The sequence below is a fragment of the Neolamprologus brichardi genome, chromosome 8 (assembly GCF_056152115.1).
Source record: "Neolamprologus brichardi isolate AB-2024 chromosome 8, ASM5615211v1, whole genome shotgun sequence".
Lineage (NCBI taxonomy): Eukaryota > Metazoa > Chordata > Actinopteri > Cichliformes > Cichlidae > Neolamprologus > Neolamprologus brichardi.
In genome coordinates, this window is record NC_142111.1 from 25,496,458 (window position 1) to 25,523,299 (window position 26,842).

The 26,842-nt window shown below is 41.6% G+C and overlaps 2 protein-coding genes across 2 annotated transcripts in view; both read right to left on the bottom strand.

Annotated features, from left to right (window-relative positions):
- Nucleotides 1–3,593: 3,593 nt before the first annotated feature.
- On the bottom strand, nucleotides 3,594–5,054 carry LOC148101856 (protein GVQW3-like). Its single transcript, XM_087845206.1, has 2 exons — nucleotides 5,048–5,054; nucleotides 3,594–4,804 (listed from the first exon to the last, which is right to left on the bottom strand). The coding sequence occupies exons 1-2, from the start codon at nucleotides 5,052–5,054 to the stop codon at nucleotides 3,594–3,596; spliced, it is 1,218 nt and encodes a 405-aa protein (XP_087701332.1).
- An 8,181-nt stretch (nucleotides 5,055–13,235) lies between these two features.
- The window catches only part of htra1b (HtrA serine peptidase 1b), a 31,417-nt gene continuing 17,810 nt past the window's right edge, over nucleotides 13,236–26,842 (bottom strand). Inside the window, exons 5-10 of the mRNA XM_087844973.1 lie at nucleotides 21,342–21,536; nucleotides 20,528–20,560; nucleotides 20,037–20,151; nucleotides 18,365–18,422; nucleotides 15,301–15,396; nucleotides 13,236–13,860 (exon numbers count right to left, since the gene is read on the bottom strand). Of these exons, the coding sequence (XP_087701099.1) occupies nucleotides 13,692–13,860; nucleotides 15,301–15,396; nucleotides 18,365–18,422; nucleotides 20,037–20,151; nucleotides 20,528–20,560; nucleotides 21,342–21,536 (666 nt within the window). The 3' untranslated portion in view covers nucleotides 13,236–13,691. The remainder of the gene's footprint in view (nucleotides 13,861–15,300; nucleotides 15,397–18,364; nucleotides 18,423–20,036; nucleotides 20,152–20,527; nucleotides 20,561–21,341; nucleotides 21,537–26,842) is intronic.

Consider the following 26,842-nt stretch of genomic DNA (forward strand, 5'->3'; position numbering starts at 1 on the left):
TGTCTGCTAGTCAGTGAAAAGCAGGTCTCTGGGTTTCACTGTGCTCTGGAGTTTAGAAACTTTTGGTTATATGTTTGAATTTGAGCTTCTTTGGGGTTTTTCCTGCGTCTCCAGTGTTCAAGGTTTACACTTTTCTGTTTATTGTGTTTTTAGGTTCATGTTTATTTGTTCCCATTTAAATTCCAGTATGCTGTGGATCTCTGGGAATACTAAGTTTTGCTTTGTGTTTAATCATGATGATCGCTCAGTTTTGTAAGTTATCCTCTCTTTATTCTTCCTGCATCGTCAGTGTTTCGTGGTCAGCGGTAGTTTCTTGTCTCTGTGCTTTCTTGCTATCTTTTGGGTTATTTCCTCTTTTGCTTTGATAGTCGTCTCTTGTGGCTTTGACTTTTGCTACCCCTCTGTTATTGTCTTGATTGACTTCATCCGTGTCCTATTTCCCTGAGCTGTTTCCCTTGTAGCCTTGTTCAGATTGTCTGCAGATATAAAATGCTGGGATCCATTTGTGTCAAAGTTGGCTGATTGCCTGAGCTACTGGAGGTTTCTTCCTGTAAAAGGGAGTTTTTCCTTGACCCCTATGTGCGCTTGCTAATAGGGGTCATATGATAGTCAGTGTTGGGAAGGTTACTTTTAAAATGTATTCCATTACAGATTACAGAATACATGCCCCAAAATGTGTTCTGTAACGTATTCTGTTACGTTACTCAATGAGAGTAACGTATTCTGAATACTTTGGATTACTTAATATATTATCATGCTGTTTACAACTACATGAATGTACTATTGCTGTGATTTATTACTGTTACTGAAGGTCCGCGGCTCCGAACCGTAGTAAAGGGACCTCTGGCTAATACGGTGGGTTCTGTGTCGGCTCGTAGCTGAAAACTAGCTTTACTTTGTTGTCTGGGTCAACTTTGCTAGCAGAGACAGAGAGAGGCGTTGAAAAGCTGCTCCAACAGAACTTATTGTTTCAGAGGAAAACACGAACACGGTGTACAGTCGAGTCTTAATAGCTTACTTACAGCTGGGCTCGTCAGGCTCTCTTCTTGGCTGCAGTGGTTATTATTATATTTACATGCTTCCAGCTCCCGTTTCTGCTCGATGACAGCTCGTACTTTTCCTTTTTCTCCCTCCCTCGCTCACAGACACATAACGGGTATGGCAGTCCATTCTCCCTGCAGCACGGACTACACTGCCCATGATGCTCCATTCTTTAGAGCTATACCTGTAGCATTCTGCCTGTTAGCTTAGCACAACAACAACAACAGGCGCTCTCTCACCCAGGAAACACGCTGTAACCATGGCAACCGTAACGCTGCCGCCTGGAACAACAGAACGTAGCTGTCAAACAAAACCCAAACAGTCCTGACCCGCCACAATATGAAACAGGGAAGTACCGCCGTGTAATCCATTTATTTCAACAAAGTAACTGTATTCTAAATACCACCTTTTAAAACGGTAACTGTAACGGAATACAGTTACTCATATTTTGTATTTTAAAACCGTAACGGCGGTACATGTATTCCGTTACTCCCCAACACTGATGATAGTTGGGGTTTCCTTTGTATTGTTTTAAGGTCTTTACCTCACAACATAAAGGACCTTGAAGCAACAGTTGTTGTGATTTAGTACCACATAAAGAAAATCTCTGCATATGATTGTTCAAATATGGGCATTTTCTGCCATGAGACCAGGTTACATGATACATTTGCATTTGCTTATTTTTAAATGATTTTTCACACAGTTTAGAGGATTAAGTACCATCTTGCAAATAATATTTAAAAAAACTTTTTTATTTGTGTACAAAAAACAGGAAAGAAGTACTGACAGTAATTTAGGCTCTCGTGTTAGAGCGGTGGTAAACAGCACTGCCTCACAGTAACAGGGTCTGGGGTTTGTGTGGGCTCTGGGCATCCCACAGTCAAAAGACATGCTTGGATTAGAATACCTGGCAATTCCAAATTGGATATGAGTGTGAGAATGAATGGTTGTCTTTCTGTGTTGGTCCATCATGTTTCAGTTACCGTATGTTTTTTACTTTAGTCAGGGCTGGACTGGGACAAAAAATCGGCCCGGGCATTTTGACTAGAGACCGGCCCACCAAAAATGTGACGTAATTCAGGGGTAAAACCGCAAAGAATTCTGGGAACTTGTGGCAAGAGGTACTAGCGCACGCAGGCTTTCAATTGAACTCAGTTACACAGCGATAAAAAGAAACACAAAAAATGGCAAGAAGCTGTTGTATTATTAACTGCAATAGCCAGCGGCCGCCTCGGGTCTCTCCTCCTCTTGCCTCCCCTTTCCCTTATCCACCTGCTGGCCTCCACCACTTGCTGATGTTGCCAAATCTGTGGAAGCGATGCCATAGCTACCACCAAACAATTCAGTTATTTTTACACATTTGCCAGCGTCTGCCTGAAGGGCTTGTTTCTTTTTGGTCCTAATTTTTTCTGCACCTCCTTTCCTTTTTTTTGTTCTCCATTTTCTTTAGTTCGTCTATAAGATTGCTAAACAAGGGGGCGGGTGCATCCGACCTCCTCGGCTGTAATTGGTCCAGCCCAGAATCGATCATGACCAATTTGCCAATCCAACACCTTTCATTATTTATACCCTTCCAAAAAAAAAAAAAAAAATCGATCGGCCCATAAAAACAAAAAATCGCCAGCGGCCCACCGGGCAAATGCCCGGTATGCCCGATGGCCAGTCCAGCTGTGACTTTAGTCTAGTTTGGACACAGGAGAGTTTTCCTCATTATGTGGAAGAGGAGTGTGAGGGGAGCAGTACTCAGTCCTACTGACAGTCAAAACATGTTTTGAATGACTTTGAATTTCATGCAAAATCTACCCTCTATTATATTCTATTATGTTCCCAGAGCCCAGCAAACTACAAACTAAAACTATGCTGTGTAAAATAAAGACTGAATGCAGTGACTTCTGAATCTCACAAATCCATATTTTTATTCACAAAAGAACCCAACAAAATACATCAAATGTTTGACCTGAGATGAAAAACATTCGCTCAGTTTGGCTTTTATGGCAGCAGCACATCTCAAAAAGGCTGTGAGAGGGACACAAGAGGCTGGGAAAGCAAGAGGGACTAAAAATAAACAACTGGAGGAATTTTTCATGACTAATTACAGCAACAGGTCAACAACATGACTGGAATAAAAAAAAAGGTTCACCAGTCTGCAAAAAACAACAAGAAACATCTAAAAGTTGTGGAACAGTTTCAGAATAACTATCAATGTGAAACTGAAGACATCTAAACATCAACACCACCTATCATCAAAAGATTCAGAGGATCTGGAGAATTAATATTGGATCGCTCTGATCATGACAATAAGACCCATCCTTCTCTTTTTTGTTGTTGTTCTGTTTTTATTTACATTTTATAAAGTGATCCAATTGTAAATATGCACATGCTGACATATTTACAATGGCAATGTACCGCCTACCATTTTCACTCTACTTAAACAATAAAAAAAAGTTATATGTAACAAGATCAAACATCAGTAAAAATGCATGCTAATGCAAAAAAAAAAAAAAAAGAATAAAAATACAAAAAATATGAATCAAATATACAAAAATATGTATTCAATTCAAATCTGCAAAGCGGTTGCCTTGCACAGCAGCACACCACACCCAGCGCTGCTGCCACGCTCTGAAAGCTCTGTGGAAGTCCTCTTCTCCCAGTGAATCCAGTACTATCAGTGACGCCTGCTGGAGCTCTTCCACTGTGTCAAAAAAATGTCCCCTCAACTTGGCGTTGATTTTGGGGAAGAGGAAGAAGTCGCAGGGGGCCAAATCTGGTGAGTGCTGTGGGTGAAGAATGAGATTTGTGTTGGTGTAGCAGAAATAATGGCACTCTTTCAGCGCGTCGTGGGCGGGTGTGTCGTCGTGATGGAGCAGCCAGTCGCCTTTCTGCCACAGTTCAGGTCGTTTGGCCTCGATGTTCTTCCTGAGACGCGTCATAACGCTGAGGTAGAACGGGGCATCGACCGCCTGACCGTCGGGAACAAATTCCCGATGCACCACCCCGTGAATGTCAAAGAAGACGATGAGCTTGACCTTGAACTTGCTCCTTGTCGGATTCGCCTTCCTTGCTTTTCCAGGCTTGCAGCCGTACACCCAGCTTTCATCGCCAGTTATGATCCGGGACATGAACGTTGGGTCATCTCGCGTCTGTTGACAGAGCTCCTGGCAGGCTTGTAAACGATGTTGCTTCAGCTCGGGAGTCAGTAGCCTGGGCACAAACTTGTTAGCCACTTGGTGCAGGTTCAAAGTGGACGTCAGGATCGCCTGGACCGTTCCGAACGACACGTTGAGAATGGCAGAAATCTCCCCCATAGAGAGCCGTAAATCCTGGTGCACAAGTTGATTGATTTCTCGGATATGCCTGGGAGTTGTGCTCTTGCTGCGTCGCCCTGACCTCATCTCATCATCGACGGATGTTCTGCCATTTTTGAAACGCAAATACCAATCTTTGCATCTTGATCGGCTCATTGCTTTGCTGCCATAAACTTGCTGAAGCATTTGGAAGGTTTGCTTCACAGATATCTTGGTTTTCACGCAGAATCTGATTCTTTCTCTCTGTTCAAATTTGAGGCGTTGCGATGCATTGCGGGACGCAAAACTGAATATTGGCATGGGAAAGGTTCTGGGAGCTGTTGCACGTGTGTCCTCCTCCTGCAGTCCATCCTGGCCAATGCAGCGTTCCTGCTCTTCTTCCTTGAAGAAGTCTGAGTCTTCAATCGGGCCCCATCCATGGGAAACTTCTTCTTTAATATCAAACAGATGATGGACACCTGCAAGGTACACACAGATGGATGAGCATATTTTAAAAAGGCCAAAATGCTGAGTGTATGGGGACACTGGTTTCCAGTATCCTGCAGAATGGACTCTAACCTAAAGCCCATCTCACAGAGTTCATCATCCAATCTAATCACAGCCAACTCAGTTAAAACGAAGAGAAACTAAAACAAAACAAATCAAATTAGTGAGGCGACTGTATTGAATGGATTTCATCACTTGTTCTTAAAGCTAAATACCCTCCATATTTAATAACATTACTGAAGTGAAACTAACAAAATATAAAACCTGATTCCTCACAGAGAAAAATGTTGTTGCAGTTTCATAGTTCAATTTAATTTGTTTTTTTACCTGAGCTGCATGTCTCAGTCTCCTCCTCGTCCTTATATTCATTTTTAACATGATGACACAGTGCGTGCACTTTCTCTTCATCTTCACTCTTCACCGCAGCAGCAGCGAGCGGGAAATCAGTGATGTCAACTTCCTCCTCCTCTTCCTTCTTTATGCTGAGGAGCTGTGGGACTTGCTGCTCCACATCAGGGCTCCAGTCATCTGGTTCTTCTTTGATTGGCAACAGCTGCTGAATATCTGAAAGGTACAAACATCACAAACGTATGAGCAACAATGCGATGAGAAACACAATTCAATTCTTCTGTGTGGCCCTGAAACACAATCAAAGTTTCTTTACTCATTAGGAAAATGAGTTATCGCCGTTAGTTATCGTTTCGTGCACTGACTGGAGCTTCAAACTGGACGTTTGTGTCATTAGCAAAGCCTGCATGATGTTTCTTTGGCAAACACCAAGATACAGGACAAGATCACGTGTATGCTGATGGTTTTGCATCACTTCATCTCAGCAACTATTAAAAATAAAATGTTTCTACTTTGTTTTAAAAAGAAGCCTTCAGAAAAATATAAATGTTAAGTTAATTTCTGAACTTGGTAAGTTTTTTGGAAGAAATGAGGTTAGGTCTGGAATAGATGATGATGAAAGTAGTGATAGAATTAAAAGAATCACTTTGTACATTTGTAATAAGAATGACTTAAGTTTAGGGAACATCTAAGTGCTAAAAAACAGGCAGCCAGGACTTACCCATGGTTGAAGACATCTTTCCTCTCGTCGTGCGGTTCTGACTGACTTCTGGTGACTTCTGAGGTTTTTAACCTCTCCTGATGCCTCAGAGAGTTGTTGACCCACCCATTCACCCATTTGGGTTTGTTCGGTCGAGGTGTGAAATGCTCTGAGTCGTCTGGGATGCCCTGCAGGTATCTGATAAGAGGGGCAGGGTCCAGCTTCCTGGAACAATAGCAGTTACTCCAGCATAACTGTCGTTACTTCTTTCACTCGTCTTCACACCACAGCCGTGACCTGAAAGTGAACACTTAAATGTTAATGTGATCACTGGAACAAAGGTTCCTCGTTATCTGCTAAAGAGGCTGTTGAAGCCGTTTGTATCAGTGTCCTAGTTTCCAAATCTGCAGAGGGTTGAACGTAACTGGACATTACATTGAATGCAAATATTTCCTGTCCACTATAACTAGTCCAAGTACTAATGTAATCCTTAAATCATTTACACAAAAGCAATATTTCATTTCCTCAGCTACGTGTTAATGTGAGCAGGAAGTTGTTTTAGACAACAGAATGAATGAAAGCTCACCTTCATCTGTTGATCGACAGGTCAACCTTAAAAACCGCCGACCTCTTGTGGTGCCTGATGTCACATGTGCTGATTAGAGCTTCTAAAAACATAATTTAATTAATCTGTTAAATAACTTTGAGAATTTGGGTATAGACTGTGCTGAAACGAGGAAACTGGACTTGAGTTTCTGAAGCCCTTCAACTCAGATCTCAAAGGCTCTACAGCTGGTGCAGGGCGGCAGTCATTCATCTGATCGAGTCGTTGATTCCCTCATTTTGCCTTTGTGTTAAATTCTGACACACCCGACAGCAGTGGGAGACATTAAAGGCACATGAGTGAAACTTAACAGGCCATAATGGTCCAGTTGTTGTGCTCTGATGTCTAACAATGAAAAACAAAATCTGTGTAAATACATGTAGCAGGCTACAGACTTTATTATTTGACTTTAACCTTTTATTCTTGTTACTTCAAGGTATTGAAAAAGAGAAAATCAGAAAAGTGATTCAGTTACAGACAAGTTGCTTCATAAAATTAGTCATATATTACATAATTATTACTTTTTGACAAACAGCTAATATTTTACTGTAATATAGACAAAGACTCTATATCCACTGTCACTTTAAATATTATTTAAACAGAAAAACATCTCTTTTGTTTGCAAATTTTTCTTTATTGACTTTAAAAAGTTTGTTTTAAGAAGTTCACACATTTGAACAATAAATGGCACTTACACCTGTAAGGTGTGCATAAAAAGAATTTCTGCAACAATTATCTCTATTACTGTATGAATGATTTGTTACAAATTTTTTGCAACAATTTTCTTTTTTAGGATTTTGCTTTTATGTCATAGTCATGTGGATATATGGAGTACTGCTGTACACATGTAGCCGTGGTCTGACAAGAATTGTCAACATACCAAAAATTCACAGCTCTGTGCAAAGTTATTTTCCAAAATGTGCCCAATAACAAAATGAGGCCTAGCAGCAAGTGGTGAGTTAATCAAATCCAGTGGATAATTTCCAAAGTTACTCCCAGCTCATCAAGGAAAGACTGTCAGAGGAAACGCAAATGGGAATTTTATTCTTAGAATTCAGAAGATAATGGCTTGATGTGACAATTAAGACAGCCAAAGCCAAAGCCGGGTCGTTGAGAGTCGTTGAGAGTCGTTGATTCCCTCATTTTGCCTTTGTGTTAAACTCTGACACACCCAACAGCAGTGGGAGACATTAAAGGCACATGAGTGAAGCTTAACAGGCCATAATGGTCCAGTTGTTGTGCTCTGATGTGCTTTTACATTCAGGTGCAGATGGAGTTTTGGGTCCTGACCTCAGCTGCTGGTTTTCCTTTGTTGCCAAGTCAAGTTTAAAGAAACAGCCCCCGTTAACCAAACCGTCCACAGTTAGACGAGTAAAAGACATTTAGAAAGATTTTAAAAGTGTCCAATGTTGTCCTGATGTGAAAGGCAGTTTGTTTCACACACTCAACAAATGATCCTTCACCCTCAGTCAACAGGAAGCAATAATCCTGAGGAGCTGAAATGGGTTTATTTAATCATTAAGGAAAATGTGTTATCATTTTAATGTATATCAATCAAGTACATTTTACGCACCACTGTTTACAATCTTTACACACCAAAAATACAGAAGATTTACATGTACATACATTACAGCTTTTTCTGAATGCTTAAACCCTAACTGTGATTCTTACAGCACAATTTCTAAAACTATTAATACTTATAGCAAAACCACTCACTGAGTTTGCAAAACTAAAAGCACAAACACTGCTTTGTGCTCAGTTTGCCATTTTGTAACACACACTTTGCAAACCTGTAGCTACAATCCACTGCACAGCACAACTGTAAACACAACTCACTGCTTTACACTCAATTTCCAAATGATCAACGCACTCCTGGCAAAACTATACACGTTTAAAGCCATTATTTACACTATTTTGCCAACTGTCTGGCACACTGTCACATGTGAAAACTGTGTTAGATAATTAGTTCACTTTGCAATCAGCCTAAGCACTATAATACAGGTAAGCTCTGTGTGTGGAGTACAATGGAGGGAGCAGGAAGAGTGAGACGTAGAGGAGGCCGAGGAAGAGGACGTGGAGGTGAAGAAGTAGGACGAAGAGGACGACAAGGACAAGGAGGAGCAAGAGGAGGATGAGGAGGGGGGAGAGGAAGGGTAAGAAGAGTAAGAAATAGAATTGCTGATGACATCAGAGCTACAATAGTGGACCATGTAATCAACCGTGGAGTGACCCTGAGGGAAGCTGGCCGACGGGTCCAGCCTAACTCGAGCCGCTACACTGTAGCAAGCATCATGAGGACATTTTGAAATGACAATCGGCTAGTACAGTCACTTTGCACTAAGTCTGTAGCACTGCCATATGCCAATGAGAAACACAACAATACCATAGATGTAAAATTCCAGAAGATATTTTCCCCGGTGCCTTGGACTCGAGGACATGTACATGTCTACATGTGATGTAGACGAAATTCTGTGGCTAGATCCAGAGACGACACGATGTAGACTGATTTCTTTTCTTTTCTCAGTGAAATTACTATTTCGTTTTGACTTGGAAATAAACACTTGTGTTTGTTTTGATGTGTGTGAATAAACACCAGTACTTGAAGTTTGGATCCGTCTATGTTTATGGATCTATGACAAAAGTATGACCTCAATCTGACATGGCCTACCTTGTGCACAGAGAAAGCAAAAGCCAGATGTGTTTTTCATTCATACCATCAGTGTGCAGTTGGTGCATTGTGTGCTTACAGTTTTTTCTGATTGCTTAAGCACATTTTTTGTAACTATTGGCTATTTTTGCAAAACTCTACACACAAATAAGAAAACCTGTCACCCAATTATCAAAACATTGTAGTTCTCATGCAAAAGCGAACACAGCTAGATTAACTCTTCACACCTTCGTAAAAATGGGGTTTTCGTATCAAACAGTTAACACAAGCCATCATCTACTAAGCACACAATGCACCAACTGCACACTGATGGTATGAATACAAAACACATCTGGCTTTTGCTTTCTCTGTGCACAAGGTAGGCCATGTCAGTTTGAGCTCATACTTTTGTCATAGATCTGTAAACATGGAGGGATCCAAACTTCAAGTACTGGTGTTTATTCACACACATCAAAACAAACACAAGTGTTTATTTCCAAGTATAGGATTATTTGCAATCGCCATATTGACTATATGGGTTTCTTGGTCTGCAGTGAACATGCGTCCTCTGCCCCAGCATCTGGTCATCTAGCAATTCTGTAAAGTAACAATTTCAGTATTTTTACATCTATGGTATTGTTGTGTTTCTCATCAGCATATGGCAGTGCTACAGACTTAGTGCAAAGTGACTGTACTAGCCGATTGCCATTTCAAAATGTCCTCATGATGCTTGCTACAGTGTAGCGGCTCGAGTTAGGCTGGACCCGTTGGCCAGCTTCCCTCAGGGTCATTCCACGGTTGAGTACATGGTCCACTATTGTAGCTCTGATGTCATCAGCAATTCTATTTCTTACTCTTCTTACCCTTCCTCTCCCCCCTCCTCGTCCTCCTCTTGCTCCTCCTTGTCCTTGTCGTCCTCTTCGTCCTACTTCTTCACCTCCACGTCCTCTTCCTCGGCCTCCTCTACGTCTCACTCTTCCTGCTCCCTCCATTGTACTCCACACACAGAGCTTACCTGTATTATAGTGCTTAGGCTGATTGCAAAGTGAACTAATTATCTAACACAGTTTTCACATGTGACAGTGTGCCAGACAGTTGGCAAAATAGTGTAAATAATGGCTTTAAACGTGTATAGTTTTGCCAGGAGTGCGTTGATCATTTGGAAATTGAGTGTAAAGCAGTGAGTTGTGTTTACAGTTGTGCAAAAAGAGTGCTGTGCAGTGGATTGTAGCTACAGGTTTGCAAAGTGTGTGTTACACAATGGCAAACTGAGTGCAAAGCAGTGTTTGTGCTTTTAGTTTTGCAAACTCAGTGAGTGGTTTTGCTGTAAGTATTAATAGTTTTAGAAATTGTGCTATAAGAATCACAGTTAGGGTTTAAGCATTCAGAAAAAACTGTAATAATGTGATGGCTTGTGTTAACTGTTGGATACCAAAATACCATTTTTACAAAGGTGTGGAGAGTTAAGCAGGGTTATTCGCTTTTACAAGAAAACTACAATGTTTTGCTGATTAGGGGAAGAGTTTTCTTATTTGTGTGTAGAGTTTTGCAAAAATAGCCAATAGTTACAAAAATGTGCTCAAGCCATCAGAAAAAACTGTAAATTAGTTAAAGTCAGCAGTCACAGTATTTTAATGCACAGCATCTGCAGACCTTCTGGTGACTTCTCAGGTTTTTAACCTCTCCTGATGCCTCAGAGAGTTGTTGACCCACCCATTCACCCATTTGGGTTTGTTCGGTCGAGGTGTGAAATGCTCTGAGTCGTCTGGGATGCCCTGCAGGTATCTGAGAGGGGCAGGGTCCAGCTTCCTGGAACAATAGCAGTTCTGATCGTCTCCTTATTTACAATAAATCTGTAGCTAACTTCTGCTGCTGTCCAGCATCATCAACACTACGATTAATCTGCTCATGATTACCGTTGGAAATTCTTTATATCTTAACAGATTCAACCATATATGTAACATTTGCAAACAATAAACAAACATATGCCACGATTGCCCAAAAAACAGGATACATGAGACTGTTTAGTTTTAACAACACAAAGAGTACGACCTGTTGAAATCATCAAACCTTCCAGTAACGTCAGGATAGCAGAGGTGTGTCTCGGAGCGACTTTATTCACAAAATAAAACATCTGTAATAATACCAGCTACCTCTTTACAATACAGCTGGAATCACGGCTTCCACCAAGTGACAGCGCCACCCACAGGAGTCAGATCGACTGCCTGGGTTCAAGGAATTCACCAAATTTCCTCCACTGAGATGTGGAAAAAGACCATTAACTTAATTAACCATTAATTTCCGTATTTTAGTTTAGTTTTTACATATTTGTGTACATATATGTTCATATAATATATGTTACATACATGTTCCATTAGAGAAGGACCCAAATCATGAAACCAAAAATATGCACATCAAACTCCAGAATTTTGGATCTGACAATCTACTGATAGTTTTTGGTGTAAGTATTGTAAAACTCAATATACTATTCAGGAATTGTTACTATTTGTCTTTTGCATTGTGAAGATTTTTATCTTCAGTCAGTTTTGCAGGAATAAATCTGAGACCTGCACACTTCACGCTATCCTCTGTGCCACCAGTAAACACTGTCCTTATGAGTTTATGAGCTCAAATAACAGCTTCAGTTCCTATTAAATATATAAAGAAGTTGACTTTGTAAATTAGCCTCCTCATTAGAATCAGAAAGCAGGATCCAATGGTTTTGGGTGGTCACTTGTCACGTGTGGTTTCAAAACACCAAAATGAAGATGGCTTTATTTTGGGACGTCACAGATCACAATGTGGCATCCTTTTAGCTTTCTGCATGTATAATATACAGCCTATGCTCAAATATTGACCTTTGTCCTCAGAGGCCAGAAAAGGCCTCCTTCACGAACCTCTTTTTCACATCAGTCTTTTGTTTGTAACTCGAGCCACAGTCTGGCGTCAGTTGAATTTTTAAGCCATCTGCACTCTGGAGGAAGAGCTCGGGAAAGGTTTGCCTTTTTGGCTGACCTGGCTCCCCGTTAAATTCAGAATCCAGTTTAAGGTTTTGACCTTGACTTTCAGGGCTCTGCATGGACAAGCACCAACATATATAAGTGAACTTTTACATCCATACATTCCCAGCAGGTCCCTGAGGTCATGTGACCAGGGCTTGCTTGCTGTCCAACACACGAGGCTGAAAACAAAAGGCGACAAAGCTTTTGGAACTGTGGCCCCCAGATTGTGGAAGTCTCTCCCTTTGAACCTGAGATCTGTGGACTCAGTGGTCGCTTTTAAAAAACAGCTAAAAACTCATCTTTTTAAACTTGCTTTTGGTTGATTTTTATTTTTAGGTTTTGGCTTCTGTGAAGCACTTTGTAATTTTTATCTTGAAAGGTGCTATATAAATAAAGTTTTACTTTACTTACTTTACTTCTCAGACACTTGTTGGAGTTTCTTCCAGCTGTTGTTGTTTAGTTGTGCGCTTCTCTCTCTCAGAGAAACTCCACCACTTTCTCCCAGATGCACCGTGAGATATTTGTTCGTCCTTATAAATATAGAACTGGGTGCATGACATTATGCAAGAGTGGACACAAGAGTGAGGATTTTGAATAAAACTGATCCAATAACACAAACGCAGTGTTAAGAATAAATATTCTGCTCATACATACCTGCCCATATTAGTGAACGAGACCCACTGTCTTCTTTTCTACTTCTCGTTCGAACTAAATCCGTATTTTTTTAAAAATCTCCTCAGGCAACAAAACTCTTGTTAGAATTTGTCATGTTAGGAAAAGTCAGTTTAAATAAGCTCCTATTGGTTTGTAAAGATAACAAAGTAAAGCTTGAAAAGTTTCCTGTTATGACAAGGAAGTGATGAAAATTCATCATGATGACTTACGTAAGAGAAACTAAGAGGAATACTCGGGGACTCCAGCACGGATCCTCGGAGTTCAGGAACAGTTAAAATGTGAGAAAAAGCAAAAATGTCACACAAATTTCAAAGCCTGGCGTTCTTATTGAGATCGGCTGTGACTAAGGTCAGCGGTTTCCCTCGATGCACCATTTGTAGTGAATATTTGTACAAATGTTGGGTAAATAAAGTATTAATAAAGAGACTTTTTTAAAAATAATTTTATTCCCTTTTTTGAAAACATTGTCATCAAACACATACTGAAAAAAAACCACTATTAAAAACATCCCATGGAGAACATACAGTGAAACTACGGAAACCTGCAGTAACCTCTTTGTAGCGACAGGTGGTGTTAGTAGGATATAAACGGTCTGTGAGGATGGCAAAGAGGAAAGATGAGAGCTAATATGAGCCGTACAATGACAGGGGTGAAGCATCAGATCCCAGAGTGACGAACCTCCGAAGGTGTGTCAGCGCTATAAAAATGGAAGACGAGTAGCCGTACTAATAATTACAAATTCTAGGTGTGGCCCCAGACACACCCTAACATATTTGTTCTTTTTTTAAGTGTTCATGATTGGCTGAAAAACACTGAGAGCCAGCTCGAGATCGCATGAGCGGTTAAGGTGTTGCCTTGAATGGTAGCCCAGTCAGCTGAGAGGTCAAGGGTCGACCTCCTCGGGGATGACGGTGAGGATGACATCCTCGTTGCCTCGCCTCACCACCATTCGAAGCGTGTCGTCCCGCTTTATGGCGGCGCTGACGTCGCTGGCAGAGGTGATTCGTTCGCCGTTGATGCTGATGATGACGTCGCTCTCCTTCAGGCCGGCTCTGTTACAAAGAATGAAAAGAAAAGACGAGTTATTCCAAGAATAAAAAGGCATTCCTGACACACACCTGCTTATTCCAGGGAGAGGAGGAGCTGAAGGGCTGCACAGGATCCAGTGTAATACAAAGAAGGATTATTTTATACTGCAAATCATACAAAGCTGCTGTAGTAGAGTCCAAGAATAAAAATGTACAGATGGAAATGACACTGAAACCGTGTGTCTGTGTTTCTGCTCACATAGAGAAGCCGGAGATTTCTTCCTGTTAAAAGGGAGTTTTTCCTTCCCACTGTCGCCAAAGTGCTTGCTCATAGGGGGTCATATGATTGTTGGGTTTTTCTCTGTATCTATGAAGCGCCTTGAGGTGACTTTTGTTGTGATTTGGCGCTATATAAATAAAATTGAATTGAATTGAATTGAATTGAATAGAGATTATTGGCTGTGGTAGTGACTGAAAATATGAGACTGACATTAGTAGTGGAGATGAGCTTCCTCTACATCCTCTAAAGGGGTCTGAAGTCAGCCTAGAGAGAAGGTGGGGAGCTCACTAATTTGCGAGGAGCTGACAGTAGAGCACCTTGCCCTCCACACCAAAAGGAGGCTAGTTGAGGTGGTTCGGATGCCTGCAAAGTGACATGTTTTAGTCATGTACAGCTGGGACGAGGCCCAAGGACAGAGTCTTCAGAGATTATAGCTCTTAGCTGGCAAAACTGGGAGTACTTGACTGTCCCCCTGAAAATGTGGGACGTCAGGCATCTTTAGTTAGACTTAGAAGCACCAGAAAATAAAAAAAAGTACAGACAAAGAAGTTACTTTTTGGTAAAACACATTTTACGTGTGTCATCCTCCTGCTACGAACCCAAAGCCACCTCTTATAGTCCTTTAAACACAGAGGCTCTACTTTCAGAGCTGAAGCGATGCCAAAGAGAAACCCAGATCTGCGCAGCTATGACTGAAGCAGTTTGTCCTCCCTGCCAGAGCGAGCCGGACGCTCTGGGTGGGAAACACTCACGTCCAGGACGTTTCCAAAAAGCAAAACAGCAGCTTTAAAATCAGAGGTGAACTTTCCATACCCCGCAGTCAGCGTGATCAGAGGCTCCTCCTGAGTGCCGTCTATGTTCTGCATGAACCAAGCAGACAACAAGAAAACAAACTCTGCCTGCTGTTTCCTCAGGTGGGCCGCTGCGGTTTGCTTTCAGCACGCTTGAGTAGCAAAAACCGTCTGCAGAAGCATGTTTGTAACCACCCAGCGTGCAATCTTGTACCTGCTTTAACATACGAGGACCCCTCTGATGCCAAATGTGCCACTTGTGCCTCGGAAATAAAACTCTCTGGACAGAGAACTATCCTGTCCATATCCTGAACTCTTATACCCCGATGTGAACTTAGTAGACAGTGAACACTAAAATAAAATGGGAATAAGAGGGTGAAATGAAACACTCACGCTTCAGCTGGAGTTCTGCTGATGACTTCAATGACGTACGCCCCAGAAGTGACATCTGGGAAGTCTGCCTGCCGCTCCTTCAGCTCCTTAGCCAGCCTGAGAAAAGAGGAGAAAACCAGTGAGAACATGAGCTTCTGCACCGAATGTTTTCAGCACGTCATTCTGATGCATTTGATTCATTCTGGGCTCTAAAACTTCACTCGGATTAGAAGTGACATCCTGAGGACAGGGCAAACTCGTCTTCAACGAAGCTGACGGCGATGAACTATGACCTGCATCATGCAGTCACCACCATTCTGGAGCAAAATGCCTGAAATGACAGGCCCAGATTTAAATGTCTGTGGTGCCTGAACCACGCTGACTGTCAGCATAATTAAGGCCTGTCAGAAAGAGCATTTTATTCTGAAGTGCCCAAGGCTCCGTCAAGTATTCTGTGGTTTGTAAGCAAAAATAAAAGAGCTTAACTGCCCCAAATATGATGAAGATGCTGCAAAATATGACAAATGCAGCATTTTTCTCATTACGCTGATCAGCGAAAGGACATTTAGTGTCTCCAGCTGGTTAAACGGTGCTCCAAACCAGCAGAAATGTTGTGTAGCGTTTTATCTTCTCAGCCATTATTTTATTTTTTTATTTTATTTTTTTTGTTTCACACATGGTACAGCACTAATTCATTTCCCATACACAAGCCCTAACCTTTCAATTAAAGTAACACTGTTTCCATGCATGAAAAGGAGCAGGAAGAAGAATAAATTCTTATTGACGCCTGCCTGTGATATCTGTGATAAGACAAGTAGGCGACCAAAATTACACTCTGACAATATTCTGCACATACAAAACAAAACAAAGCAAACAGAACGATATACTCAACAATGAGCAATACCACTAAATATCAAACTAAAAGGATCATTTTTCTACAATTAAATTCTATTATTTTCAACTTCTTCATATTGGTTTATCATTTTATTCTTATAGCAGCACTTAAGATGATCACTGAGAGAACTCCAGTTTCTCATGCCTGTGACTGTTGGACACATTTGCCTTTGTGTGGTTCGAGCAAACTGGTGCTTAAAATAAAACTTCCTTCTGAACACAATACAAATAAACTTTGTAACTAAAGAGGTAGTGTTTTATTTTTTGCCCTAAACATAATAGTTAATGTCTGTAATTTCACTATGTCTTCTAGTTTTAATCATTTCAATTTTATAAACAAACTATTAGTGTGTTCTCTATATTTAACATTATATAAATATAATGGTTTCATATTAGTCACATATGTGTTCCCCCATACTTCAATACAATAACTCAGATAGGGTAGAAACAATGAAAAATATAATATTCTCATTGTCTTGTAATCTAATATATATCTTACATTACCCAGGATATAAATACTTTCTATCCTGGGTAATAACATTTGTGTTGCCAGTCCTGATTCACAGCAGTCAGAATGGCATCTGTGCTTCACACTGCATTATCACTAAAACAGCGTATTCCACACTGGAGCCATATTGAGAGCATTAATCCCTCTGAAAATGTCTTTCACAAGAAATGGTCTCAAACCTGGGAGGTGTTTTCTAATTGTTGTGTCCTTTTAATACCAGTATGCTGTCAGTATGGTTGTATTTGAGTTTATTTGAGTTAATTTTTTATTCTTTTTGAGTGATTCTGTGGAGGTTGTTCTGATTGGATTATATCCCAGTGAGTCACTGATTCCTTGATTGTTTTCCCCTGATGTTACTGACCTCCTGCTCTCGCCTGGATCCCGTTTATTCGCTGTGCTTTGCTAGCACTCCTTTTTGCCTTCAGAACTGCTCTTTGTGCCGAGCTTCATCAAGGTGCTGAAAACATTCCTCAGAGATTTTGGTCCTTATTGACACGACAGCATCGTTTAGCTGCTGCAGCTGCACATCCATGATGTGAATCTTCCGTTCCACCAAATCATGAGGATCTACTACAGGATTAAGTTTAGGTGGCTGTGGTGGCCATTTGAGGTGCTTTCTCCTGCTGGAAGCAACCATCAGAAGATGGTACACTGTGGTTACACTGGGATGGACATCGTCCATTTTTCAGACCATTCTCTGTAAACATGGAGATGGTTGTGACGATCTGAACTATTCAGACCAGCATCCACGCCATGATCAAGGTCTCTGAAATCACCGTTCTTCCCCATTGTGATGCTCAGTTTGAGCTTCAGCAGGTCATACTGACCATGTGCAAACACTGAGCTGCTGTTACGACTGGCTGACTGTATATTTGCATTAAGAAGGAGTTAAGCAGGTGTCCCCAACAAAGTGACCCTATATCTCTTCCCTTTCTCAAACCACTCAGCCTTTTATGAATATTGATAAATTTCAGCTTTTTTCTGGCTGTTTTATTTAAGGAAGCTCCAACATGTAAGGACTGATATACATCAGCCAATCGTGTCCCGATGTGCAGCAGCAGCGTGTTTTCACTTGCAGCAGGCTTGAAAGTGCATCACCACACGATAGGTTTGACATGAATAAAGCTGACTGATGCTCACTCGAGGAGGTGACCTATCATCTTGGCTTCTTGCGCAGTGTTGTGAAATGTAGAAAAATCGGTACTTGGATGGAGGGTGAAACTTGAAAAGCGTAAATGTGATGGCAGATCATTTTAAAAGTACCGGAGGGCATGTTCAAAATTAACAAGCTGTCATAAAGTGAGGGTTGTTGTGGTGATTTGGGGAGTTTCCTGCTGTGACTCTCGGCCAGCTCAGGCGGTTACTCTGCCCCGAAGGCTGTGAACGCGGCCTGGCCCGGCTGACATTCCTGCTTAAAGCGATCATTTGGCAGCGGGTATCGAAAGCTAACGTCACCCCGTCGATATGATCACCGCCCTGATTATGTATGAAAGTCAGGATTGAGAAACATTATTTTAGGGATCCAGGGAGCGTCAACAACACACTGAGTCAGGATTTAGATTTTCCAGGCCGCTCTCACAGAAATCAACACATTAAATAATCTTAATCCTAATCCTGTTTAAATGCAGTTTAGATGATTTTTCTGTGGATGTCAGAAGTAGAGGAGGGGAAGCTGGGACTTACGATGAAGTGAGACTCATCATTCTGACGCCGATGTATTTCTTCTTCTGTGGTGTTTTACCTGCAGAACATAACAACAAAAAAACCCATGATGTCCAACATCGTCATCCTCTTTTATCACGTTTATCTAGTTTTAAAATCAACGAGTCTAAAGTGAAATGTTTAACAGGCAGCTTTGAAATCTATCTTTGCGTTTTAGCTACAGTACTGTAACTTAACGTAGCCATGCAAACATCTCAGAGTTTCAGGTACAGGTACGAGAGCTGGAGGTGGATGTGGCACGAGCCTGGAGCTTGTTTACTCTGGTCAGAGTCAGTTCATGAGTGTGTAAATGTGTGGCTTTTTCTCTTGATTTGGTTTCATTTCAAACAGAAAAACTCGAAGCAACCAAAAAATACATCACTGAAAACCACCATCAGTCTTCTTATTGGCTAAATCAGTCTGGGGTGAGAGAAATAAAGGTGCTGTGTTTTGGGTTCAAATCTCAAATCTGCTGACAGTTTGGTCAGATCACGTTCTGGCCATGAGCGAACCACTCTGGAGTTACGTTTAGTTGTCTCAGTGCAGTTGTTTTGGTCCGCACCCGAGCATGATTACCGAATCAAACAAACTTCATCAAGGGGGAAAATAAACTGAGATTTATTTAACAGCAGCTAAAATCCACAGATGTCCACATGAAACTTTTTGGGCTGGAAAAACAGATTTTAGGCTTTATTTAAAAACTGTACTCAAGTCAATTTTAGATCCAGTTTAGGTGTTTCAATCTAAGGAGACAAAATCTGGGTTTTGTTTGTAATTTCAAAGCTAAATTGCAAAAAAATTGTCTCTTAGAGAGATAATGTTGATGCTCTCTGGGCATTTACTGGAGAAAACTTGCAGGGCTCTCATCTCCACCTGGGATAGGTGGGCGTCAAAATACGTTATATGGTCTCCTTTTACCCACATTTAATCCCAGGCTCATCCTCTAGCTGTGGTTCAATACTCTCCTTTTTATTTCCTCTCACCTCTTAAATACTGAGCCTGGTTCTACTTTCTTCCTGTTAAAAGGGAGTTTGTCCTTCCCACTGTCACCTAACGCTTGCTTGTGGGTGCGTGTTGTGCGTGCTTGTGCATTGTAATGAAAATTCTTCCCGGAGAAGCTTGAGCAGGCACATGGACGTCCACACGCTCTCGCCAAATGATGACAGAACTGCTGTGATTTGATGCCATTTAAATAAACTTGGATTCAATTTAAAAGTAATGAATGATTACTGCAGCTGAACAATGGAGAGAAACCTTAACCCTTATATCACATGACAAAACTACTTTAGTTCATAAAGAAGTGTTTCCTTGTAAATCTGAGCTGAAAATGTAGTTTTAAAAAATCTGATTTCAGGTGTGAACGTTTATTTTGATTTTATAAGGAATGACCTCAACATCCCTAATATAACTCTGTTACTGCATGTTCACAGCAGTTAGGAATTTCTCTTCATCTGTGTTGAGCTTTTATTGCTTTTTAAACTGCACGGGTCTTTGTCTATAACTTAAAGAGACATTTGTCTACTTTTTGTAAATTATGAGGGGATATGGCTGGATCCACAGCTTTGTGAGTGTTCGAGCATGTGAGACTTGTGCCACGTTGTCTTGCTCTCTTTGGCCTCTCTGACGTCAGCTCTGTGATAACACTGCTACAAACCTTTAGCTTGTCTGTCGTGTGACTCTGCCAGGAACTGTCTGATCTTGTCCGAGGGGATGGCAAAGGAGATTCCTGCGGTGACCTTCAGAGTGTTGATGCCGATCACCTCCCCATCCTGCAGCACACACACGGGAACAAACTTTAATTTGCCAGCGTTTCTCAGTAAAAGCCAGAGTCCCACATGAAGCTTGTGAAACAGCCAATCTGACGCCTCTTTTTTTTCTGTGGCTGACTGAAAACAAGCTTCTAATCAGAGTCAGCTGTGGACCGGGACCCTGCGCCAAGCGTTACCTAAACTCTTTATTTACCTTTCCTAATAAGGACTTTATGCTTCTTGGTCTTTATTTATATGAGGTTATGTGTTTCTCCGTTTTGCAACACGTGGATGTGGACCAAGTAAATGCAGAGCTCAGTTTCTGCTGCACAGATATCATTCTTAATGATACGGACACAGCTCAAACAGGTCATCTCACTTTTTCTCCTTCACTTACCAGATTGACTAGTGGTCCTCCAGAGTTGCCGTACTGCAAGAAAACAAACAAGCAAACAGTTAACGTGAATTCAGTGAATATTATTAAAACTATTATTTAATGCTTTACCCATTGAAAGCTTACTAGGAGAAACTTTTGCAGCTCTGAGCGGTTTCTGTCATATTTCAGACCTGCTCATAGAACAAAATGACTGGGTGTGCATCGGAGGATGCTGAGGGTGGCCTCTTCCTATCCAGCAACCCTCCTATTGTAATGGTCATCAAAATGCATCCTTATTGACATATTGAGGTGTCAAAATTCGTCATTAAGGGTGCAGGGGAGGTCTTCATATATCGTCTTTGTGGGGGAAAGAGTTAAGAGCGACCTCCCTGGCTGAAAAATGACGAAAACATAGAAGCTTTGGAAAGTGCACTTCCTCTAGTGGCCACTTGAGGCAACATTATCCGCCGTTTCTGAAGAGCTCTGAAGCCTCAGGACTAGTGTTTCTTTTACTGTGGCCATCATGTGACGAGAGGGGCGGGTCAAACTGTGAAACCATGATGAATGACCGAGCTCATAAAGTTAGCAGTAACTGTATACAGAGGTCAGGCTAACATAGACTTCTATAGGACCAGAGATCCTTTGCAACTATCGCCATCTGGTGGCCCTCAGGTGGAATGCATGATTTTAGGCACTGGTAACAGTTAATTTCTTCCTTACATGTATAGTATATAAATATGTCTCCCTTTTTGAAATTATTCTAACGCTTAAATTTGAATTATTAGAGATGTTTTTCAGACTTGATAAGACCCACACACTTTGTCCCTTCCCTTACATTGATGATGGCATCAGTCTGGATGTAATCCATGTCTGAGTTGCGCAGGCCAAGTTCTTTGCCTCCCCTTTGGGTGGTGCTGACGATGCCGGTGGTGACGGTGTTCTGCAGGGAGAAGGGGCTGCCTATCGCGACCACAAACTCGCCGGGACGAAGGTCTGCCGAGCGACCGAGCAGCAGCACCGGCAGCTTCATCTGTTGCAACAAAGAGAAGAGACGGACAGGACACAGAGTGAGACACCACACGTGCAAATCAGCTGATCGAACAGAAGGACGAGGTGATTTCTGTGCTGGTCTTGGTGCACAAAGCTACATTAGATTTGTTTAAAGTCTTCTTTTACATGTTTTTCTTCTAAATTAGGCAAAGAAAACAGAAAGTGAAACAAATGATCCGAGGTTTTCCTGGCTCAGAAGGGCGACAGCTTTGATCCTCTTACTGTAAAAATCTCTGAGTGTCTTTCTTTGTTTGACAGAAATCTGCATTTTCCATTTTTTTTTTCTAATCGTTGGATTATCAGAAATGACTTTTACGACTGACCCCATTTAACAGGAAGTAAACAGTTTCACTTCAAAGCTGCTGAACATGACAAATGCCTCCATGTTGGGAAAAACCTTGATGGTGCACCATGATTGAAGGAACAGCAGCCCAGTGTGTTACCAGACACACACACACACACACACAGGTAAACAGCAGTTTATTCTCTTTAGGCCGGTGGAGACAGACGTGCGTTTCCTGTGGAGAGCTGACTCAGCTCTCTCACTCCGACGAAGCCTCCTCTTAACCCCAAAACCCAAACTCTTAAATACAAATCACCGTTTCAGTCGTGCAGCCTCATTGCCCCTGAGGATCACCGCTCTCTTGCAGTTAAACCTCAAACTGTAACAAGTACTTAGTTATTCAGCCCTACAGTTACATAAACTGAGGTTCATTCAGTAGTTCTCTGTAGCTGTTCTGGTACATCATGCCTGCAAAGTTCACCTTATTCACCTTAATACATCTGACACGTATAAAAACATTAGATGATTCTCTTATTCTCTAATATATCTTTTAAGAAGGTTTGCCAGTTAACAGTTATAATCCTTAAAGGCAGTTATTGTATATTTCTGTGTTGCAAACTGATGTAAACCTTACAAAACTAAACCGAGCGATAAACAGACTATGACAAAACAACAGTTATGAGCTAATGTTCAACAGTGTTGCGTTAATGAGGTGCGAACTGAAGTTGAACTAGGACCAGGTTGTACTTTAGTGTAATACCAGTTTGTACCACTAGGTGGTGCACTGAGTCTGTGGACTTAACCATGGAGACTAAGCTACAATGGCGGCCAGAAAAAGGCAAAACATTGTGAAGAAATGAATATGAAAGAAATATTAGAAGTAAAAACAGAACTTTTTAAAACAGCACAATTTTTTCAGCTTACATAAAATGCCGCCCCCTGCTGGAGTAACTTTAGTTAGATTTTCCTCTTTGGAGCTACACCTCTTGGTTTGGCTTTTAGTGACTACGCCCCCACCTTCACCCTCAGCATCACTAACACCACTGACCATCATCATCCATTTTTCTTGAAAGAAATAAGCTTCTTCACCTCTCCAAAAAAAAAAACAAACCCCAAAACCTGGACTTTGATTAAGGTGGCCAACAGAAAAGGCAAAGTGTCGTCTTAAAGGAAAATATTAAATATTTCCAGACAGTTGTAACGTAATAGGAGCAGTACTCGTGGGGGTTCCACAAGGTTCAGTTTTGGGACCACTACTCATTTGCCTGTACATTAATGAGTTGCTTCACAGCTGCTGAAAACACTACAAACACAGCACTTTTATAAGGTGCTGATCATGAAACACAATTCACTTCAGTTTGTGTTAAATCATGAAACACACTGTTCCTGATCTTAATCTTTCTTTTAAAGAGTGACATGAAGTTCTGCTACAACTATCTCCATAAAGGCCGGCTGGTGTCCATATTCTATTCCTCGGCACAGTTTCACATCATTCTCCATCATATCGATCGATTCCCACCAGCATGTGGCAGTACTACTGGCTGATGCTTTATTGCCACATGTACAACTGCAAAAAATGAAAATAATAAAATAAATAAAATAATATGATCGAGCTCACGCTGCCAAAAAAGTTAAGTCACACTGCTGTGTTATTAAAGCACAAGTGTGAGGTGATTTTTAGAGTTCGAACAAATTGCTGGGATGTGAATCGATGCATTTGGTTAAATTCAGCAGATTTTTATTTGTACTGCTTGCACGGCAGCAGGTTGCACTTCTGATTAGCTGGCTCCTAAATTGGAGTTTTTCCATCCTCGTTACTGCAGTTTAGCAAAAGAAAAGCTGAGTGCACCTTTCTGCTACTGGAAATGCAAAGTTTATTTTGCCAGTGAAGGTGAACTGTTTGGACTTTGATAAGTAATAATTGGTTTAAATGCACTTTAATAGATTCTTATTACTCCCTGACTTACTCAGTGTCGCTCTCTCCATCTCAGGGAAGCTTAAAGTTCAGGACCTCAAAGTTTCATTGAGGAAAACACAGTGAAACACTTGGAAAAAACAAGGAAACATTGACCTTAATGTTACGAGACTGATACGTGGGACACCACCTCCTTACACTGTGAATTTCTTCATATTCATAAAAGGCAAAAAAGGGTGGTCTCCTTCCATCTTTGGTATACTCGCAGTTCAAAAACTGCAACACAATGTTGGCATCTCATGCACAGAGTCACACTGCTGCAAACACTGCTCACACTCCCCCAGAGGAGATGCTGGGCTGATCTTGACAGGCGATGACTTAATGTCCAAAAGAACGACTGATTTGAACCCAGTTCCAACTGCTTGACTCACACTGACCCCACAGAGCATTTCCCCCCTGAACTTCTCACCTTCTCCATCCTTAAAGTTTATTTTTTACGTGAAGGTCGTCATGGCTGTATGCCTTGCAGACTGACGCCACAAGCTTCATTCCTGGGGGACCTCCTCTTCCTTCCATGCACATAATTCTTATCTAGAGGCATGCAGTTGGTTTTCAGATATGCCGATATCACCTAAAGCTCAACACGGGTTTTACCGAGAATTTGTCTTCTGAGGCGAAGGCATGTCAGCACTGTGGTGATGCCAAGTGGAATCTGGGTTTAACCTTATCTGACAAACTGTTGTCCTCTGCAAATATCACAGCAGAGACCTCTTGTGCTTGTGTGGTGCTCCTGTAGCACATCCGAGCCAAAATCTAACCGTAAAACAACCCAAACCTCACCATCAAACTGCAAGGCCGATATTCTGCTGGAGAGGAAGGACATCACTGAGTCACAAGGTACCTGAAAACATCATTTTTCTGCCTATAAAACTATTTATACTTTAAAAACTTTAAAATTGGCTATTAAAGACAGTGTAGCTTCATGTTGTCCATTGACTCTGTGTTCAATTCCCACCTTCTTCAATGCATTTAAAATCCTTCGAACCTTTGGCTCCAGCCCGCAGCAGTCTGGAGGCCAACCCTCCGTGAACTGCCCGCTGGCCCACTTCACGCCGTCCTACTAACCTACTTCAGCCCCACATGGATGACGTGGAACAGAAAAACTGAGACATAAAGCAGTCCTGATGTTCGGACCCAACTTTCATCAACACCACACTCCACCAAGCATGACAAACGTCTGTTTCTCTGTAAGTGTGTGTGTGTGGTTTGTTTTGCTGCTGACAGACACATGTGTTGCCAATTTCCTCCGTTAAGTAACAAGCCTGAAGGCTCTGACCCACTTTTGCTTAAGGTTTTGTAAGCGAGAGAGTGACTCAGAAAAACTCTGAAGGGAGAGAGTGAAGGAGGGACAAGGTGAGAAGGAGGGCAGAAAGGAATGAAGGGTAGATGAAATGAAGCAGATGTGACAGATGTGGAGGCATCTCAGCTCGAGCAGAAACCGGGCGTGCAGTGAAAGCACAGGTATGCTCGACACATCTGTACATGACTGCTGCCCGGGCCCGCGGATGCTGCTGGATGAGTCACGGCAGGTGACGAAACGAAATAAAATGTGAAACCTGAAACAGAAGCCGAGCGTGAGATCGAGATCTGTTCTTTATTTCAGTCTCCCTGCTCACCCAGATCAGTGAAGGCCCACCGTGCTTGAAATGTGTATAAATTCTATAAAATACCAAATTTTGCACAAATCAAATTATTTAAATCATTAAAAAATTCTTAGTAGCACATGTAAAAACATCATTCACTGTTACAGATGTTGTTTGACTCTATTATTTGTTAATGTTCGCAGTATTTGTATTGTAAAACTGTTATTGTGCTTTTGTATGAATGCATTTCATATGAATGCAAGAGCACACCCTTTTACATTCTTTTTAGTTGAATCTATGAAAAATGCCAGACATAACACCGGTAAGTTGTATTTTGGTGCCAAGAAGGTGATTCACAAAGTGCTGTTAGCCAAAAATGTAGCATTTCTTGGCACAGGGTGCAGCGTGCTCTTAAAAAAAGTTGAAGAAACTGGACAAGTGAGGACAAAAGAAGAATTGTCAGGCCTGCAAAAAGAATGTACAGCAGATGAACAGTATCTGAATGTCACGACGTTAAGAAATAAGAAAAAACAGGAAAGACCTGACACATCTGGAGCTCCCGCTGATCAATCTGCTGTTCACTGAACAGATCAGAGTGATCTCAGGGAGGGGCGGCTGTCAGGAAGCTATTCACAAGGAAGGCAAACAGGGAGAAATGGGGAACGGGTCTGATGCAGTTATGAATCCAAATGTAATGTTTTTGGTTCAAATCATCACAGAGGCCACGAGAGAGGTACAACAGTGTCTACAGCCTGTAAAACAGGAAGCTCTGCCATTGTTTGCGTCTCAGCCAGTGGAGCTGATCTTGCAAAAATTAATGGAAAAGTTGGAAAAGTATGGTCAAAGGATCTTGACAGCAGACGTCAGTGTGGGATCATCTCAACAGCTGACATGACTGAAATAGGAATAAACAAAGTGACGACTGGATTTCTCAAAACAACCTGATATTTAAACTTCTCAGTATTTATGCTTTAAAGCAGGGGTGTCGAACTCCAGGCCTCGAGGGCCGGTGTCCTGCAGGTTTTAGATCTCACCCTGGGTCAACACACCTGAATCAAATGATTAGTTCATTACCAGGCCTCTGGAGAACTTCAGGACATGTTGAGGAGGTAACTTAGCCGTTTAAATCTGCCGTGTTGGATCAAGGACACATCTAAAACCTGCAGGACAGCGGCCCTCGAGGCCTGGAGTTCGAGACCCCTGCTTTAAAGGTACATTTTGTAAAAGCTCTCTGCAAAATGCAGTGAACACCACAAGGTGGCAGCAGAAAAATCCAGTGTAGTTGTTCACTTATTTCCTTTTCTTTGTTGTTTGAAACTAACGTGCATTTAAACCGGTGACCCAAATACCTGAAAACGTAAACAACAGAAAGCTAAAATAATGAATCCCAACAGGAATCTGTGGGCATTATTCCAATGAGGTCAGTCCCCATAAACAAACACGCT